Below are 18,988 nucleotides of genomic sequence, written 5' to 3' on the forward strand. Positions count from 1 at the left end.
GAGAGAGAGAGAGAAAGAAAGAAAGAAAGAAAGAAAGAAAGAAAGAAAGAAAGAAAGAAAGAAAGAAAGAAAGAAAGAAAGGAAGGAAGAAAGAAAGATCCTTTTTGCCTTAACTAGTTGGGCTCAATGGGTAGAGTGTCAGCCCAAGGACTGAAGGGTCCCGGTTAAGTTCTGGTCAAGGGCACATACCTCAGTTGCAGGCTCAATTCCTGGTCCTGGATGGCAGGGTGCAAGCAGGAGGCAACCAATATATGTGTTTCTCTCACATCGAGATGTTTCTCTCTCCCCCTACCTTCCACCCTCTCTAAGACTCAATGGAAAAAATATTCTCAGGTGAGGATTAAAAACAACAACAACAAATAAAGAGTAAATGTTCTCTTAAAAAAAATAGTTTCTTTATTGCAAAAATTTCTAATATACTAATCGCCCTGTGAATCCTCAAACAGGGAATATGGAATACAGCATTTTCCAAGCCACTCTTTTTTTGGTAAGGCGTTTCCCACATATTTAATGAATATACTTTTGGCAAAGTGCTGGTCTAGGGAAAGCAGTCTGTCCTAAAGGTGTAACTAAATGGTTTAACTACAACTCGTGCCCACCTTGTACTCTTGGTAAGAAACACAGTGAGGCATACCTGGAATTAGTAATGATTAGAGTAACTCTTGCTCCTAGGAAGGCCTCCCAGGCATAATCACTGGTATTGGCTTTTCCCTCACTGCCCTATAAAAGGTTAATCGTGCAATTAGTATCACCAGAGACTAACACACCAAGGGGTACTTTTGCCTCGTGTATTGTAATTAATAGGCAGGCTAAGTATGTTGGCGATGGTACTGGCAATGATCGTGAAAATGGTGGTGGTTCTGGAATTTAACTTCTAAACTTAAAAAAAAAAAAGGTTGAAATGGAAATTAAAAGGTAAAAATGGTTGGAATCAGACTGTAGTGCTGTGTTTATCTGTACTTGTTAGGATGCCGACAATCTGTACCCTTTCTGAATTGGCTTCCATGCCTCTAAACTTTAGAGAGGCTAATGGTGTGTTTTGTTCCTCTATCCTCTCCCTAACAGGATTGTTTTCATTGCCTCAGTAACTTTTATGATGCACCTTCTTCACTTTCCTGTTTACTCCTTGAGTGTTATATGTACACATAGATATTAGTACTAACAAGCTCCCTTCAGAAACAAGAACAAATCAAATGTTTTGGGAGAAATGAGATCTCATTATTGTAGATAACACGTTACAGGTTGATAGGGTGTTTTATTTTACTATTTTTATGAGCTCTTATTTTTATGTGAAGTTCTAAGGACTCATTTTTAATGTCATGTTACATCTGTATATATCTTTACTTAGGGCCCAAATAACTTCAGTCTGGGTACAAGCCTGTCAGTGTCTTTTGGGTTACATGGATTATATAATATTGAGTTCAAAAATCACGTAGATGAGTGTTTTCCCCAAAAAGCCAGCTTTAAAAGCCTGTCTTTGAAATGAGGGTCCCTGTTAGGAGTGATATCCTGCGGTTATGATGATCATATTGTGTTGAATGTGCCTGTACTTGAAAAAGAAGGCAGAGATTCTTTTAAATTTCATCCTGTCAAGACCTGAACAAGAGATATACACTCCAACCTTCTATTTTCAATTCCCATAGGAGTGCCACTGACTATTATTTTGAATTAGTCTATGTGAGTTAAAAGTACAAGGACATATTTTTTGGAGCATGGTAATGACTGCTTTTCACAGTGAGAGGGATACCTAACAGGATCGTTTCTCTTTCAGTAAAATCAACTCTTGGTGATTATCCAAACCAACAACCATGTTTTGCATTTGTATAGGACTGTAGTTTTCTAAGTGCTTTTTTATGGGGCCCTCTCAGTGATTAAAGTAGACGTGGAAGAAGAGGGGAGGAGGGTCCTAAGGGGTTAAGTGTCTGTACAAAGCCACCCTCGTTTACCTTCTGCTCTCTCACATTATACCAGAGAGCAAGGTGGCCATCTATGTGTATATTATTCTTAGTTTCCAGTAGAATAAAATTATCATAATAGCTAACATTTATATAATACTTTCCAGTTTACAGATGTGTTTTTATATCCATTATTTAATCTGCAAACAGTCTATTGTGAGAGGTATTATTATCCTCATCCCCATTTTACAGATGAGAAAACCAAGGTTTGGAGATCTCTTCTGACCTTGGCCTAGGCTGTGGCAGACCCAGGATTGAATTCCTGCCCTTGGACTTTATCCTGTTCATATCCCGTTACTCATGCTTCTCAGATAGCTCTTCTATCCCAAAATTACTTAATATTTAGCTATTTAATGGTATATGATTGCCTCTTGTGAGGAAGGTCCTTCCTGTTTTTCTTAAGCAAACAGTAAAGGCTGTTTACACTATATCCCTCAGTAGCAGAGAGAGGTGGCTCAGAAAACAGCAGAGTTAATCCACATGTAGATAACTCCAAGTTTTACTTTTGCTTTCCTTAGTATTTTTCTGCTAAGTAGCCATGAGTCAAAGGCAAAAAGAGGATAAAAGAAAATTATAAATTGGGTTTGATTGATTCATTTTACTATTTTATTTATTTCTCATTATACAGGTAACTTTTAAAACTGTACCCTTTTTTGTAATATAGAACTTAATGGTCATTCTAAGAACCCAAGTTATCTCTTTAGATGTGAACAGTTTAGATTTGTTTCTTAGGGGGGAAATAGAAAACCTGGGAATTGAACCTAGATCTGTCTGACCCAGTATCCTTGCCCCTCATCACCACCCTCGACTGCCCCTTTGTGGTTCACCTCAAAATTGGGATACAGCCCACAGCAGCACTGCCAAACGAAAATGAGTCAGAATCTGTAACTTAAAATTTTCAAGTGGCAATATTTCAAAACCTAACAAGGTGAAATTAATCTTAATAATATATTTTATCGAACCCCAATGTATCTAAACTATTATCATTTTAACATGTAATTAATCTTAAATATTAATTTTAAAATTGAACATTTAGAAATATTAATGAGATGGTATACTTTCTTTTATATAATTAATCTTTGAAATCCAGTGTATATTTTACAGGACATCTCAGGCTACTCATATCTCAAGGAATCAATAGCCAGTTGTAGTTAGTGGCTACTATATTGGACAGCCAGACCTTAATTAATGACCTTGACTTCGAGAGAAACCTGAGTCTTTTCCAGGCCAGAAGTTCTAAATAAGATGTGATGCTTTTACAGCATCTCAGAAATCTTATGGCACTAGGACAAATTTCATTTGCATTCTTGGAATTATATGACAGAGCTTTCGACCTGTTCATAGCAGTAGACTTCACTGAGTGTACTGAGTGTTAACTAAATATATTTGACCTCTTTCAAGACCATTTTACTGGACTTTGAAGTTAATCTATTCTGAGTCTGTGCAGCACATTTACAGTGTGACAAATTGATAAGGATCAGCTTTCCATGCCAGCATTCTTAATTTATATTAATTATTGTTGGCCTTGCTTGGAACTGAACATGTAAAAGAAAATAGACAAGATTAGCATAACCTTTTTAGGGATGAAAAGAGTAAAAGTCCCTGATGGCTCAAAAGAGTATAATAGAATATTTAAATTCCAGGCTTGAGTTAAATAGTGGCTGCTGTTTGAAACACAATATGAAAAGAACCTCTTTAAAAAATCATATCATACATCCCTTCCAAAAATCATATTATTGCCTAAAGTACCCTCCATTCATATGATTGGCTGTAGATATCACATGGGTGTTACAATAAGTCTTATAATTAAAACTCAGAAGACAAGAAATAGAATATCCAATAATTGAACTATGTAGAAGATGAATTTGATAACAGCATACATTTGATTTTCTTCAGTCCAATCCTTTAGAAAACTGAATATCTAAAGAATAAAATAACACAAAAAGAAGGGCAAGTAACCATTATCTTTGAAATAAGTTTAAATGTTAATAATGCATTTTCTTATGGATTTGATACTAACCACTCCCCCTTTTATTTCACAAGGACTTTAATACACTCAAGATAGTAGTATTTCCCTTCTGTACTTTTTAATTGAGGCCCCAGAGAATCCAAAATGCCAGCCTACTGTGTAAAGAAAAATGTTTTGAGGTTCTTCCCACCACATTAGGATGTCAAGTTCTGCATTCTCCCCTGGGGTGAAATCTTACTCCTCACCCCAGGATGACCTATGAGTATCCAGCTTTACTTACCTGTAGTCCCAACCCCATTACAGTTTCTCCCCTTCATCTTTATCCAACTCATACCTGTCTCTCTCCAGGTCTCTTTCCCCAGCTCTTTAGAAGCCCAGCCCAGCCCAGCATCTCATGCACATCATCACCATCCTCATCACTGCCACCTCACAGTTTTTGGTACAGTGTCCCATCGTCCTCAGGGACTTGAGCACCAGAGCAATGACTTTCTCTTGCTCCCAACCTATACTGCCCTTTTTAGCAAATTCAAATATTACATTAACCTCCCAGTTTCTCTGCTGCCTTCATTCCAGGGCCCTCCAGTTCTGCTCTGCCTTTCAGACCTTTTCATCCTTTAATACCTGAATTCTGAAATGCTCCTCCTTGACCTTAACCTCTTACCCTTCCCATCCTCCTCTCTGTCACTCCTACTGGCCTGTTGACAGGGTCATGATTACGGCCTGCTGCTTCCTAGCTTTGCTCTGTGCTCAGTTGTCTTCTTTTAAGACCTTAATGTTGACATGCCTTCCATGACAAGTTTATTCTCCTCATTGCTGCTGGCCCTGCATTGAGACAACAAACCATTGTTAGAATCTCTGTTCTCTTGATTCTGATGTTCATAATTTATAATCCCATCTCTAATTTATCTGATCTATTTTAGTAATGTAGGTAACATCAACTTAGACTCCTTCATACCTTAACTGTCATTTACTTGCCTGACCAGACCCCTGACCTAAGGTACCCCCATTGCCTGCATTTTGCATTCCCTAAATCAGTATTCCTCAACTTTTTTCATTATCACCCATCTTTTTAAAACATTATTTCTAATTACCCTCCACCCCAATTTAAAGCTCAAGAATACGATTTGTAGGTGGGGTTAATCACTGGGAGACAACAAATCATTGTAATATCTAAGATGATTTTTCACTGTACCCCTTATCGTCCAAGAAGCAATTTTCACCCCTGCCCTAGACCCTCCTCTACTCTAAAACACAAATCTGAGTTGAATGGGACTCTTACAAAACTCTGAAGATAGCATTGTGGAACACAACAGGATGAGGTGGGGTGTAGAGTTGTTAGAGATTCATCCTTTATGATCTTATATCTCCCACATATTTTCTGTCTTCCTGATACATGTATTCTTTGTTCTCCTCCTCAGTGTCCTTACCCATAACCAGAAGATAACATCATCCCTTACTTTTACTAACAATATTCAAGTCATTTAGGGTGAATTTTTGCAGCTTTCCTTCTGCGTACCTCAAAACTCCCTTCTTCTTTTGTTCTTTCATGGGAGGATGAATTGTGCTGCCTCTTTCATATTTTATGTTTAGATGTTTTTGTAAAATTGAGGCATAATTAACATGTAAAAAATGCACAAATCTTAAGTGTTCAGTGTAATGAGTTTTGACAGTTTTACATGTTCTTGTAATCACCCCCAAATAAACACATAGAGTATTACCATCACCCCAGAAACATCCCTTGTGCTTCTGTTGAGTAATATTCCCTTCCTGTGAAGCAATCATTATTTTTTTTCACCACAAACTAGTTTAGCCTGTTTTAGAACTTCATTTACAGGCGATCATTTACTATGTACTTTTTTGCTATTTGGATATTTTTCTTAGCATAAGTTTTTGAGACTTATCCAGGTTGTTACATGTTACATTTTTTTTTTAATGCTCAGTAGTATCACGTTGTATATACATGAAGTACTTTGTAATTTTTCGTGCATAGATACTTGGTTTGTTTACAGGTTTGAGTTATTATGAATATCCATGTTGTAGATATTCACATCCCGGTCTTTTATGTTCATTTTTTTGTGGTAAATATCCAGGAGTAGAATTGTATCTTTAATGTTTTAAGAAACTGCCAAACAGTTCTTTAAAGTAATTGTACCACATTTCAGTCCAACTATGGTGAGCGATCCCTTCGCTTCACACCCTAACATTTGGTGTTGTCAGTGTTTTTTATTTCAGCCCTCAGTAGTCATTAGTGTAAAACCCACATGTGTTATTGATTCTGTTTCTTTCCTGTCCTCCCATCCATTATCCTGAGTTCTCTCTTGAGTCTTCAGATTCTTCCCATTCCAAACTTACGACCCTAGGGACTCTTTCTGGGTTTAGCTACTCTCGCCAGTTGTTCTCCTAACCCCTTCCTTTCTCTGATCAAATTGACAAGAGGAATGCTTAGCACATGGTGCTCCTCCTCCCTCCCACCTGTTCATTCGGCATTCCAGCGGAGCTGTGGTCTAGAACATCAGCTATGAATTTCCAAGGTTCTCTCAGCTCTCATTCCCCTTGATTTCTCTGAAGTGAAGAATATGACACCATTGACCGCCTTCCACTGCTTTTGCAGCTCTTTAGTTCATTGCTATATTACAACATGTTGTTTTTCTCTTCTGTTTCCAATATCTACTCTACTTCCACCCTCCCTTTAAATTTAGGGCACCTGAGAAATTCATTGATTATCCATTACAGACACACATGCAGTCCAAATGCCATGGCATCCGGGACTTTCCACAATCCTGACACCTTCCTCCTTTTCTTTTCCTCTTCCACATTGAGTGAACCCAGAGGCTGGGCCAAACTGAGGACTTGCCAGTGTACAAGAAATACACATTCGCAAACTGCAGTTGAGAAAAACATTACAAAGGTTTCAAAGCGAGAACTCCTGTAGTTCATCTGATATGTTTTATTCTCATTTTTATAATCTTATATTCAGTGTCTTACAAAACGGAGTTATCTGGGAAATGATGAGAATGTTTACCTACTTCCTCAGGATTTGGGAGTTATTTGTATATAAACACATTGCTAATTGTGAAAATATTTTTGTAAGTATCTCTCCCCTACCAAAACCCTGCTCATTCACGCTGTGATTACTAAAGAACTGGGCATGAGTAAGTTGTTTTAAGTCCACAGTGTGGTTTGCAAGGAAAGGTCCCTCTTCTCATTCCTCTTGGCCCTGATGGCTGCAGTAAACCCCGCGGAGGCCGGGAGACAGCCCTGCACAGGACGCGCTGTGCGGGAGAGCATGCTTTAAGGATCCCCTGGTTTTGTTTACATTCCCTTGAAGAAATTGGACTGTCATCATTTTCTTTCCTTGCATACCTATTTCTGACAGAGCGTAACTAAACAGGCTGGACTGCGTTGTGAGGGACAGGAGTTTGCAGCAGTCTCCTCTGTCAGGAAAAGCACTTGCCCCCCTCCTTAACCCTCATCATCTTTCCCGGCTGCATCTGCAATCTAGTCCCCTTATCCTGTGCTGGGGAATGACTTGGAACAACTCTTGACTAGAAATGTAGCTTAAAGAAGGTACAAATCAATTAAAAGAGAAATGAGGATTCTCTGCCAGCGTGGCTCAGTAGTGAGCATGGACCTATGAACCAGGAGGTCCAGGTTTGATTCCCGGTCAAGGGCACATGCCTGGTTGAGGCTCCATCCCCAGTTGGGGGCGTGCAGGAGGCAGCCAACCAATGATTCTCTCTTATCATTAATGTTCCTATCTCTCTCTCCCTCTTCCTTCCTCTCTGAAATCAATAAAAATATATTTTTTTAAAAAGAGAGAGAAATGAGGGTAATCACTGGAAATTTCTTCTTGCACATAACATCTTATTTTAGGGGGCCAGGCACCTCAACTTTCAATCTTAAATCCTGTAGGAAATCAGCTTTGCCCTGACACGGAGACTGAATGTGGAACATAAGTTGTTAGAGTTTATTTAAAGGCTTCCCGATCTAAAACTGCTGGAGAGTCCAGGAGGAGAAGCAGAAGGACAGGAAGAAGAAGGCCTCGTCTGTGTGTTTCCTCGGCCCCACACCTGCCTGTGCCCGCAGGGTCTGTCCGGGAAGCGCTGTGGGGAGGTGAAGCTTGCCTCGAAGGCTCTGTCCCTTTTTCGTGACCCCTCACCAATTCTGCCAGCCTCCCTCCCAAGCTCCCCTCCCTCTAGCAGGCCCACCATGTTGCCACCTGCCGGCTGGCAGCATTGTAGGGCTCTCTGCCGTCAACCTTTTTGCTGCCTCTCCTTCTCCAAGAGAAAAGAACACTAGTGACTGACAATTGAATGACAAAGTGCTCCTCCTGGCTCAAGAACCTGCCCACTCTGCCACACTCACCGCAGGTCCATCAGCTGTAGGCCTCAGTGAGTTTGCGTCTCACCTCTCCCATGTAGTAGCCTGCAACCTTAGGAAAACAACTTTACTTGCATTGCCTCCCATTACTCGTTTATACACTGGAAATAATACTAGTAACTACATCCTTCGTACGTACTAGACACGAGAATGTATGGAAGTACTTAACATAGTACTTAGCCCCCAGTAAAGATGAAATAAGTTTTAGCGATTTTTAATTATTACTAGCCCAGGGACATAATTTCTCACTTCTAATTTGAAGCTGAACTTCTTAGTATAAAATTAATTATGAATGAGAAGTATGGAATACATTTTCTTCCCCCGCAGATGAACAGGTCTTAAGGCAATATTCAACCTCCTTGAGACTCCATTCACTCATGTTTGAAATAAGGGCCGGAACCGGGTGATGCTGTAAAGCTCGCGAGCTGCAAGAATCCGTGGTTTTAACTATGAATCCAAGTTTTTGATCTCTTAACTGAAGTGTCAGTAGAAGAACAGAAAGGAACGTGAAGGTCCCTTTTGTCTTCAGAGGCAATCCTTGCATTCGAGCAACATCCTGCCTTTGCTGAGAAAGCAATCCGTGAGGCTGCCCTAGAAATTCCAGGTGGGACTCTGGGTGGAGCGGGGGGGAGGGAGGAGCCCGTGGACCTAGCATTTCCTGCATCAGCCCACGTGCCAGACACTCTGATGAGCTCACTGCCCGTGAGCGTTTACTTCACCCCCACAGGAACCTGGAGAGGTAGAGATTCATGTGCACATTTCACAGATTGGGCCACTGAGGCTCATGGAGATGGAGCATCAGCCAAGTCACACAGCAGGTGAGGGCGGAGTCAGGATTTAGGCAGCCGTCAGCCTGAGCCTAAAACCAGGGACGTGCCTTCAACTACACCCTCCAAGGGGCCCTTTACCTGAGGGGTAACTAAACCCTGTCCACATCAGGCTATTCTCAGCTACCCTCTCCTCCAGGCCCCAGCCTAAGAGCATTACTTCCATACCTTCCTTCAAATCACTGAAGGGCTGAACTTAAATATTTGCCTGCACTTTGAAGAGATGCTGGCCTGGGATCATTATCCCCATCCCCTCCCAGCCCACCTCCATGCGCTCGTGGCTCAGATCTGGCTCCCTACACACAGCAGCCAGGCCACCGTGGGACATGCATCCTGCTTCTGGGGTTCAGGGCAGCGGCCGCTCTGAGCTGATGACAAAGAATATCAAGAGCCATTCGCAGGAGCGAAGGAGGAGGGGACTCAGGAGGAGCACGTCCTCAGAACCTGCATGTGCCCGGTCCTCACATGAGCCGTGTCTCCATCTCTGCTGCCCTGTGACTAGACAACATCAGAACTTCCCATCGTTCCATCTCCTCAGTGTTCAGCTGGGACACAGGTGTTCACGACAGCCAAAGCCTGACCACTCACGCCACACAGGCGGGCACCCCAGCTGCCTCCCGTTGTTGCCACAGTGACTGAGTCTGATCCTGCAAACCCACCCTGTGGGGAGGGCAGGTGGTCTACTTAATGCTGAGTGTGGGTTTGGAGTTCAGGAAAAAGATTCGTTCTTTACCATCACCGCACAATATGAATCCGTCTTCCAGACAGTTCTGTGCAGCTTCCGTAAAACGTCAAGCAGAAACACTAGGGTGAACGCCAGTAACCTGGATGCAATATTTCCATTGCATTGCCCAGAGGTGAGCTCAGTAAACTTGATCATAAAAGAGGCATCAGAAAGGATGATCCAATTTTTAAAAATTTACTGTACAGGAAAGATAGTAGAGCCTCAGAAAAATGTTTGCTTTGAAAAGATCGTCTCAGTCGGACAGTTACAATTTGACTTTCATGATTCAGTTTTTCGAAAGAGCTGGTAAGTCTATCAGCCAGCTCCCCTCCTCCCCACCAACACATTTAAAAAAATACTCTTTTCCTTTGTGAAAGGCATCAGATTTTGGATCCAACAACAACAAACACCCTAACAAAGAAATAGAAATTAAAAGAGCTGCCCAGCACTCCAAGTTCACAACTGTGGTTAATGGGAAATTGTACTACTGCCAAGTGGATTGCCAAATCCATTTATTTCTGTTACTGGCATTTCCGAAATTCTCCCAAAATGTCAATACTTTTTCAAAGCAAGCATCTGCTTCCAGTTTAAATGAATGTGTCATGAGATTTTAGACAGGAGTCCAAAAAGTTTTCTAAATTGACACTTAACAGGTCCTTAATTACTTAAAGAAAACGTGGTGAAGTTTTATTTGCTTTTGCTAAATATCTGTCCTTGAGAGAGAGCCAGGAAAGTAAGATGGTGCAAATGTTTTTACTTAACACACCAGAGGAACTGTCTCACTGCTGTAGAACTGAAGGGGAAATTCCCTGTGAAACTACAAATGTTTAATGGCAAGATTTGCACATTATGAACAAGATCTAATTTCTGCTTGATGTTTCTCTTATGGAATCAATAATGAAGATGTTATTGGTTCCAGGAATCCCTTCTCAGGAATCTTAGCCTTTTGGAAGTTCCCGAGGGAAACTTAAGAGAGTGGAATTTTGCTTGCAGCATACTAGGAGCTTTTTATTTATATATGATGACTATATGGCTAGCACAGGAGCTAGGACTTGGGTGCAAACTAGAGGACATTCACAGCAGAGCTTCTATGAGAGGGAAAACTGCCTCTTCCGATTGCAGTATTCCCCAGCGTACCCCTTCACCTCCAGCCCCCCCACATCGTTGGCCATCCTGAGGTATCAATCAGCTGGCCACGGTGACCTTTCTCTTTGGCTCAGATTGTCCCAGGAGGTCTTCTTTCTCTCTCTCTCTTTTTAGGCGTTCTTAATCCTGTAGCAGTTAGCCTTACATCAAGGATCAATTGATCAGGCAAATCCCACATGGTAATCAGTGTCTTAAAGCACAGACTGAAGACCACTTTCAACAGAATTGCCTGAGGGGTTTATTAAGAATACTGACCCGGCCGGTGTAGCTCAGTGGTTGAGTGTCAACCCGTGAACCAGGAGGTCAGGGTTCTATTCCAGTCAGGGCATATGCCTGAGTTGCAAGCTCGATCCCCAGTAGGGAGCTGCAGGAGGCAGCTGATGAATGATTCTCTCTCATCATTGATGTTTCTATCTTTCTGAAATCAATATATATATATTTTTGAAAGAATACTGATTCTAGGGTCCTACCCAGGACCTACTGGACCTTATGAGGCCTGGGATCCTGCATTTTACCAAACACTTAATTATATTTAAGCACTAAAATTTGAGAACTATTGACCCACGGGAAAGTGAAGATGGAATATTTTAGGTCATGGAGGATTCAGTCATCAGCTGGTGGCTCATTTGAGAGGTAAGGAAGTGCAGGATGCTGAGGGCAAGAGACATTACTTAACCCTGTCGCAGTCTTACTCCCACCTAGTTCCCTCACCTGTGCAGGTGTCCCTGACACTTCCATCAGTGCCAGTGGAACCCCTAACAGAAGCACTGACTGTCCTCAGGATCCTTAGTGTGACATGAGTTTCCTAAGGGACTCCGTGCCCCTTTGATCCCACAGGAAGTGTGCCCATGGCCAAGTGGACGGGGGTATGTACTGAGGTTCACTTGGTCAATGTGTTCACCAGTTATGGATTCCTTCATTCAAGCTTTTCCCACTGAATTCAGAGAAACAGCCTGGGGACTTGGTTACCTAAATCACATGCTTGGTCAATTCAGAGGCACAGGTGCTTTCCCTATTGCCCCATTTCAAATGGACCCATCGATTCAGTGTCAATGGATAACAGAGTAGCTCTTTGTAGATGGGGTTCACATCGACAATGGGCTACTGATTTCCCTAAATAGCTTCTTATAGAGCCAGAGCAAATACATTGGGAAGTTTTACCACTGTCTCCTGCTGACCCAGTGGGGATCTGTATTGTCAGGATGCATAGGTAATTCCCATTATTAAGGAGTCTCATTGTATCTATCTGAAATTGTTTGCGTCTCTTGTTATACCTTTTTACTTGGAAATAACTGCTTAAGCCTTTCTTTTCTAAGAAGCTTCCCTGGCTTGGCTGAAGAAGAGTCTCAAAATTGCTCCTGATTCTTTCCTGCCCTTAGCCATCACCCTTAAAAATGAAGACCCACTGCTTTGGGTGGGTTCACCATTCGCTGAGTGGACTCTGAACTGTGGGCTGCCATGTAGGCCTCCTCAGCTCCGTGTTTGCCTTTGGAATGAGGTTTCCAGGGAAATGCCTCTGTTACTGGTGTTATTTTACATTTCGTACAACGCTGTTTGTTGGTGTACTTAATGATGATTATCATATTAAAAATCAATTGTGATATCAGATATCTAATATCATTCCCATATCTTACCTAATTTTTTGTGAATGGTTTAAAGTGTGAAAGCATATTACTTTTGAGGGAATTTCAAAAACACCGCATTCTGCTTGTTTTAAAAATTAATTGTAAGGAAGGGAGATATAGGTTTCAATGGGTGATTTTTAGAAACATTAAATGAGTTAATAAAAGCCAAAATATACATAGTACCTACTGTGAGCCTGAGACACAGGGAGGTTAAATAATTTGCCTAAAGAAACACAGCTAGCAAGTGGTAGAAGTAGAGTCCAAACTCAGTCCTGGATTTTGAGTCTGTGCTTTTAACTACTATGTAGACTTAAGGTAGAGAAGCCACTTAGCAGTGCTTGGTAAGAAGTGCTCAATGCTGGTAAATGGACACTAAACTTGTAATTTTTTTTTTTATGATTCCAAGCCTTGGGTGCTTCTGCCTTCCTTAGGATCACTTCTATAATATTGAATGAGGTGTAGAAAGAGAGCTATAAAATGGATTACATAATCCTCATCTGTCAAATTTTTATTAGAATATTGGGAAGTTTATTTCAGGAGAGTTATAAAAAAAATCTAGGACTAAAGAGAATAGTAAAACCATGGCTTTTAAAAAATAATTTAGCAATTATTGAATTTCTACTTTGTGCAGATCACTGGGATAGAAGTAAGTAAGATGAATAAGGCATGGGTCCTGTCTATGAAGGAATTTAAAACTGGTCACAGACAGAGTGCACGGCATTTGAGAGAGTGGACACAAAAGTGCGGAGCGTGGACTGCCCATGGGCCTGGTGTTAGAGTAGCCGTGAGCTGTGCGCAAACCACTTGAGCTCTCCAAATCTCAGTTTTGTAATGTTGCGGTAGTGATTGCTCGTATTTACAATAAAGATAATTATGCCTAATTTGCACCGTTTAAAAAGAATTAAAATAAATAATGCAAAGGAATCACTCTGTCCTTAGCAGAGAGTACATGTGCAGCAAACAACTGTTGGAAAACTTGGAGCTTGAAAAACTTGCCTGGTTGGCACGTTCACTGATACACAGGCTTATACCCTCCCGCAGGGGGCAGTGTTGGGAACCCTTCACATGCTGTGCCTGCCAGGACCTTGGAAGAGTAAAATAATCTGGGGCCCAGTTACTCCTTAGAATGTTGAGCTGAAGCACAAAGAGCAGCTGCTCCTTTGGAGGCCAGGATAAGGCTTCTAACGGTGATTCCCCTACCACCTGTTTTGTTATGGAGATACAAAAAGAAAAGCAAAATATAAAAAAGGTAGCATATGTGTGGTTTCTGGTTTTGTTACATGTTTCGAGCTCTGATGAGGCCATCATGCTGTGGGCTGGTAAAGTCAGGGAAGGCTTCACGGGGGAGCAGAAGGGTGGTGAGGAGGGGCAAGCCACCTGTGAAGTGCTAGACAAAAGTGCCAGGCTGAGAGGTACAGACTTGGGGGAGGCCTTCCTTGGTGCTTGGGCCCAGGGCAGGTCACCGAGCCCCCCTGGGTCTCAGTTTCCATTCCTGTAAACCAAGAAGGTGAGATTATATCCATAATTCTCAAATTTGGATGGCTGTCACTTTCCTGTGGAGAGCTTCCTCTTAAGAGGCCCAACCTCAGAACAGGAAGGTCTTTTGAAAAGCACCCTGCATAGTTTTAAGGTACAGTCAGGCTAGAGAAGGAGTAAGTGATCTCTTAGGTTCTATAGAAAAGATGTCAAAGGCCACCCAGTCTAGCTGGACTGACTAGTGGATACCTGGGTATGTTTAAACGTTGGTCAGAATTGTATCATAGAGGGTTTTAAACTATAAGTCACCTGTTGGCAGTAGGATATTAATGAATATTTTTATATAAGGAAATGTGTTGAAAGCCATGCTCTGGGGGGAAATGCTTTCAGAGAGGAAGGGAGAGGGAAAGCGAGAAACATCAATGAAGAGAATCATTCATCAGCTGCCTCCTGCACTCCCCCTACTGGAGATGGAGCCAGCAATGTGCCTTGACCTGGCCAAGAATCGAACCATGACCTCCTGGTTCATAAGTCAAAGCTCATCCAGTGGGCCACACCGTCTGGGCTTGTCCCTATTTTTTAATATGGGATAAGTATCAGGGAAACATGGGCCATAATGTAAATATGAAAAGGGATGCTATTCAGAAACAGGTTGAAATGAAGTTCAGTTCTCATGTGGTAACTTTATGACCAAGGAGAGTCCCATATGGATGAATTATCTGCCATATAAGTTACTGTGTCAAAGCCACACCTATTTCATAAATTCCCACCAAAGTGTGAGCAAAGGAGAGACTATAGAAGAAATATATCTTCTATTTCTTTCTATATGAATATGCCTACTATTCCTCTCCCTTTCAGAAACAAAACAGCAATAAAATTACCACATGTGAATTTCTTGGGCTTTTGTAAAAAGCATTGTAAAATATCAGTTAAGGTGGTATGTGCCTCACTCTATTGCAGTGATTCCCAAAGTGGGCGCTACCGCCCCCTGGTGGGCGCTGCAGCGATCCAGGGGGGCGGTGATGGCCACAGGTGCATTTGTTTTAACTTTTTTTGTATTACCTTTCTATTCTGAGTTCAATAAATAGTTTCATAATTTCAAACTTCAATGTTTCTAATTTACACCTTTCTTTACTATATTTTACGAAAAAGGTAGAAACATTAATACATATATCTTTCTGTTTAATTGCTATTAAAATTTTTAAAAAATTAATTGCCAGGAGGTGCTGAGTAATATTTTTTCTGGAAAGGGGGCGGTAGGCCAAATAAGTTTGGGAACCACTGCTCTATTGGTAGGTAATGACGGATTCTCAAAGGCTCCCATGGAAAAGCAGAATCACCTAAGAGTGCAAAGCCCAGAGAAAATGTCCTGTCTGCCCCCGCAGCTGCACCTTGCAGTGCTCATATACTAACGAAATTGTGAAATACAGAGGTTTCCTGAAAGTGTCAGTCAGTCCCTTGAGAGATTCATAGAAATGCAGTTTTTCATAAAGAATCCACATTCCCTATAAGTAACCTTGATGCTAACTTTTCTGTTGTGTCACAAGAATGTTAATGGACGACCTGAAGTATACAGGTTCATAGACTATATTCAGTGGTAATTAATCGCACTGTGTTCTTATATAAAAGACTTACATTGCCATTCTAACTGATATGAGGCATGACAAATGAAAAATCATTAAATTTTATTATCAAATCGTTGTGTGTGTGCATTTTTCCCCTGCAGATCTTGAAGAATATCCAAGCTAAATTATGTCCTGAGGGACTTAATTTTCAGCCTTAATTTTCTAAGTCCATAACCCCCTTTGGATTTGGAGAGGATTTCCAAATGAATGTTAATAAAGATTTAAAAAATCCTTGGAGGAAGAGTTCTGCTAGCCATGAAATCAATAGTAAAATTACCAGGCTTAAAAAATAAGTTTTTTAAAATATATTTTATTAACTTTTTACAGAGAGAACGGGAGAGGGATAGAGAGTTAGAAACATGGATGAGAGAGAAACATCCACCAGCTGCCTCCTGCACACCACCCCCTATTGATGTGCCTGAAACCAAGGTACATGCCCTTGACCGGAATCGAATCTGGGACCTTTCAGTCCACAGGCCGACACTCTATCCACTGAGCCAAACCAGTCAGGGCTAAAAAATAAGTTTTTATTTAAGTTGTGCCCCTGGAAGAATACTTCAAGAAATGTTTTAGAATAGAAATGCAGGAGTAAGTACATGTGTGCACTTCTATAGAGTGTTATGGGCACTCGTTAAGTGTTTGTTGACTAAATGAATTAATCAACAAGAAAGCAGCACCAAGAGAGCTGTAAAGCAACTTTTTTATAACCATGCAACTTTCAAGCCACATCCCAAGGATGACCTACTTAAGGACATGGGTGTCACGCTTTGATATTTTGCATCGAGAGGAGCCCAGTAGGAGTTAGCTAGACCCCAATAAAGGGAGGATGTCATGGACAGCCACCTCCCTCAGAGAATAGCCAGCACATCATAGACAGTGATAAATGTTGGTTCAATTGAATAGTTAAATGCAAGGTCTATGCTGGAAACATGACTTTTTTTCCCTCGAGGTCTGTGATAAAAGACTATCTTCCAGGTAAAATCACCTTGTGATATGCTTGCTGCTTCTAACACTTGGAACTCGGACACGGGGAGTCAATATTAGTTTTCCCTCTGTAGAGCTTTGTCCTGCAGAGACTGAAGCTGTAGGGGTTTCATCGCAGGAGCTACTCTCAACTGCCTTTGATAATTCACTGAAATCTCGGCATGGGTACAGATTACCCAGGAATCTGTTTTCAATGCAGGCTCTGATTCAATGGGTCTGGCTGGAGCCTGAGACTCTGCATTGTTAACAAGCTCCTGAGTGATGCTGACGATACTGGTCCATGAATCACATGTTGAGCAGCAAGGTCGCGGAGGTAGATTTATGAGTAGAGAGAATAAGCGGGAGTGGTGTGATAGACGAGCACTGGCTCTTGACTCAGAAGATGGATTATGTGAATATGATGAGTCACCTGACTCTTCTGAATCCAAATGTTCTCATTAGAGAAAAATGAGTATAATAAGACACTAATACCTGCTGCATGGAATTGTTGTAAGAATAAAATTAATCATGTTATGTGAAAATTTACCAGAGCATATGGTAGATATTCATTGCTGATGAAAACCATTGTTGATTCTAAATAGAAAGAACATAGGCACACGATTCAGCATTAGTAATGGGAAAAGACAGGGGGACCCTTTGGCTTTGCACTCTGTAGTTCCTCGAGTTCCAGTCTTCCTTCCACTTCTTTTGCCAGTTACAATATCTGACACTTAGCAAGGGATCAGTGTTTGTGGAACTGTACTAGCAGCGAAGTTGATCATTGCCAATGTACATTTTTTTTTGCTTCAAAGATATTGATATTAGGGAAATGACCCAGTGTTTCCCCAAGGCACTAACAGGAGAGAGAACTGTCACCCCAAATAATGGGAATAATGTGGGGGCCTTGAGTCCTTTTTGAACCAGAAGCATAATCCCTCGGAGAAGATTAAAATGAAGAACAAAGATTCAGCCTCAATTCTGCATTAAAATATGATGATAAAATAGTCGATTGTTCTTAGCCTGCCATAGTCACAATATTCCTAATTTTATAAACTATGTGTAAAAAATGTCTCTCTCTTAGTTAGAAAAACAAAGACTGACATGGGCAGTTCGGCTGGCTTGTCCCTGATGGGTGGCATGGCTCGGTCCCCATAAGGCGCCTAGTCCGCAGTAATGCAGCTGGTGCTACAGGGCCGCAAGTCATCTTCCACAGCCTCGCTACGGCTCCCGTGCACCCAGGGAAGGTCCCCACATTCCCTCTGAAGGTTTACCTTTCTGGCTAACACACTTGTAAAATATTAAATAACAACTCCCCAAAAGTGCACAGCAGGAAATAGAAGGTAGAAAAATCACTGAATAACCTGCAGCTTCATTTATGTCTTAACATCTCTTTCCACCGAGAATTCAGAGACAGAAACTGTTGACTCGAGACAGTGTTAGTTCAATTCATTTGCAACGGCACCCCGAGGGAATCAGTTAATCTTTGCTAACATAAACAGATCTTAAAGTCTAATCAGAAGGTTTCAATAACGTTTTATTAAAAGATGTCCCCTCTCCCTCTTGTAATCTACAGGTCCCAGGAGAAAAAAGAAGAGGCTGTCACTTTACTGAAAGATTCCATTCGATATGGCCCGGACTTTGCAGATGCGTATTCAAGCCTCGCTTCATTACTGGCTGAGCAGGTAATTGTTTCCATTTCATTTCACTTAATTTTTTTTCCACAGAGTTTTGCTACTGATGGTTGAGCTTATAAGCTCATATTGGACAACTAATCTCTATGTCAGTTTTCTTCTTGACAAAAATCACAAGTGTAGTATTCTCACTCCAGTATTCTCTGTGAGGTGCAGGTGGTCCTTAGACAAAAGTGGTCCGTTATGCCCTGGCCTGGTGGTTCAGTTGGTTGGAACTTCATTCCATACACCAGATGGTTGTGGGTTTGATTCCCGGGAGGAGCACATACGCAGGCGACCAATCAATGTTTCTCTCTCTCTCTCAAAATCAACAAAAACATATCCTCGGGGGAGGGTTTTTTTTAAAAGTTCATTATAGGCCTTTTGACATATTCTCTATCACTTCAGGACAAAATCTATCAAGAACAATGCTCAGTATTTGCTGGTTTTATTACTATTTACTTACCACATTTTTTTCTGGGGGAATTGTTAATCTACTGAGATCTCTAAAGTCAATATGGAGCCAATTACCACTCATTTTATAGACCCAGTGTCTTAATATCGGTTAGAAGGTCACAGAGGCTTACGGTACAGGCTCCTGAGACAACATTTCTCTCGGCATCAAAGA

General features: G+C 41.3%; 1 protein-coding gene across 1 annotated transcript in view; it reads left to right on the top strand.

Annotated features, from left to right (window-relative positions):
* Positions 1-18,988, top strand: part of TMTC1 (transmembrane and tetratricopeptide repeat containing 1) — a gene marked incomplete at its 5' end in the record, with an annotated part of 239,908 nt that overhangs the window by 186,554 nt on the left and 34,366 nt on the right. The window contains one exon of the mRNA XM_005862740.2: positions 18,264-18,372. Coding sequence (XP_005862802.2) covers positions 18,264-18,372 — 109 coding nt within the window. The remainder of the gene's footprint in view (positions 1-18,263; positions 18,373-18,988) is intronic.

The sequence above is a fragment of the Myotis brandtii genome, unplaced genomic scaffold (genome assembly GCF_000412655.1).
Source record: "Myotis brandtii unplaced genomic scaffold, ASM41265v1 scaffold1660, whole genome shotgun sequence".
NCBI lineage: Eukaryota > Metazoa > Chordata > Mammalia > Chiroptera > Vespertilionidae > Myotis > Myotis brandtii.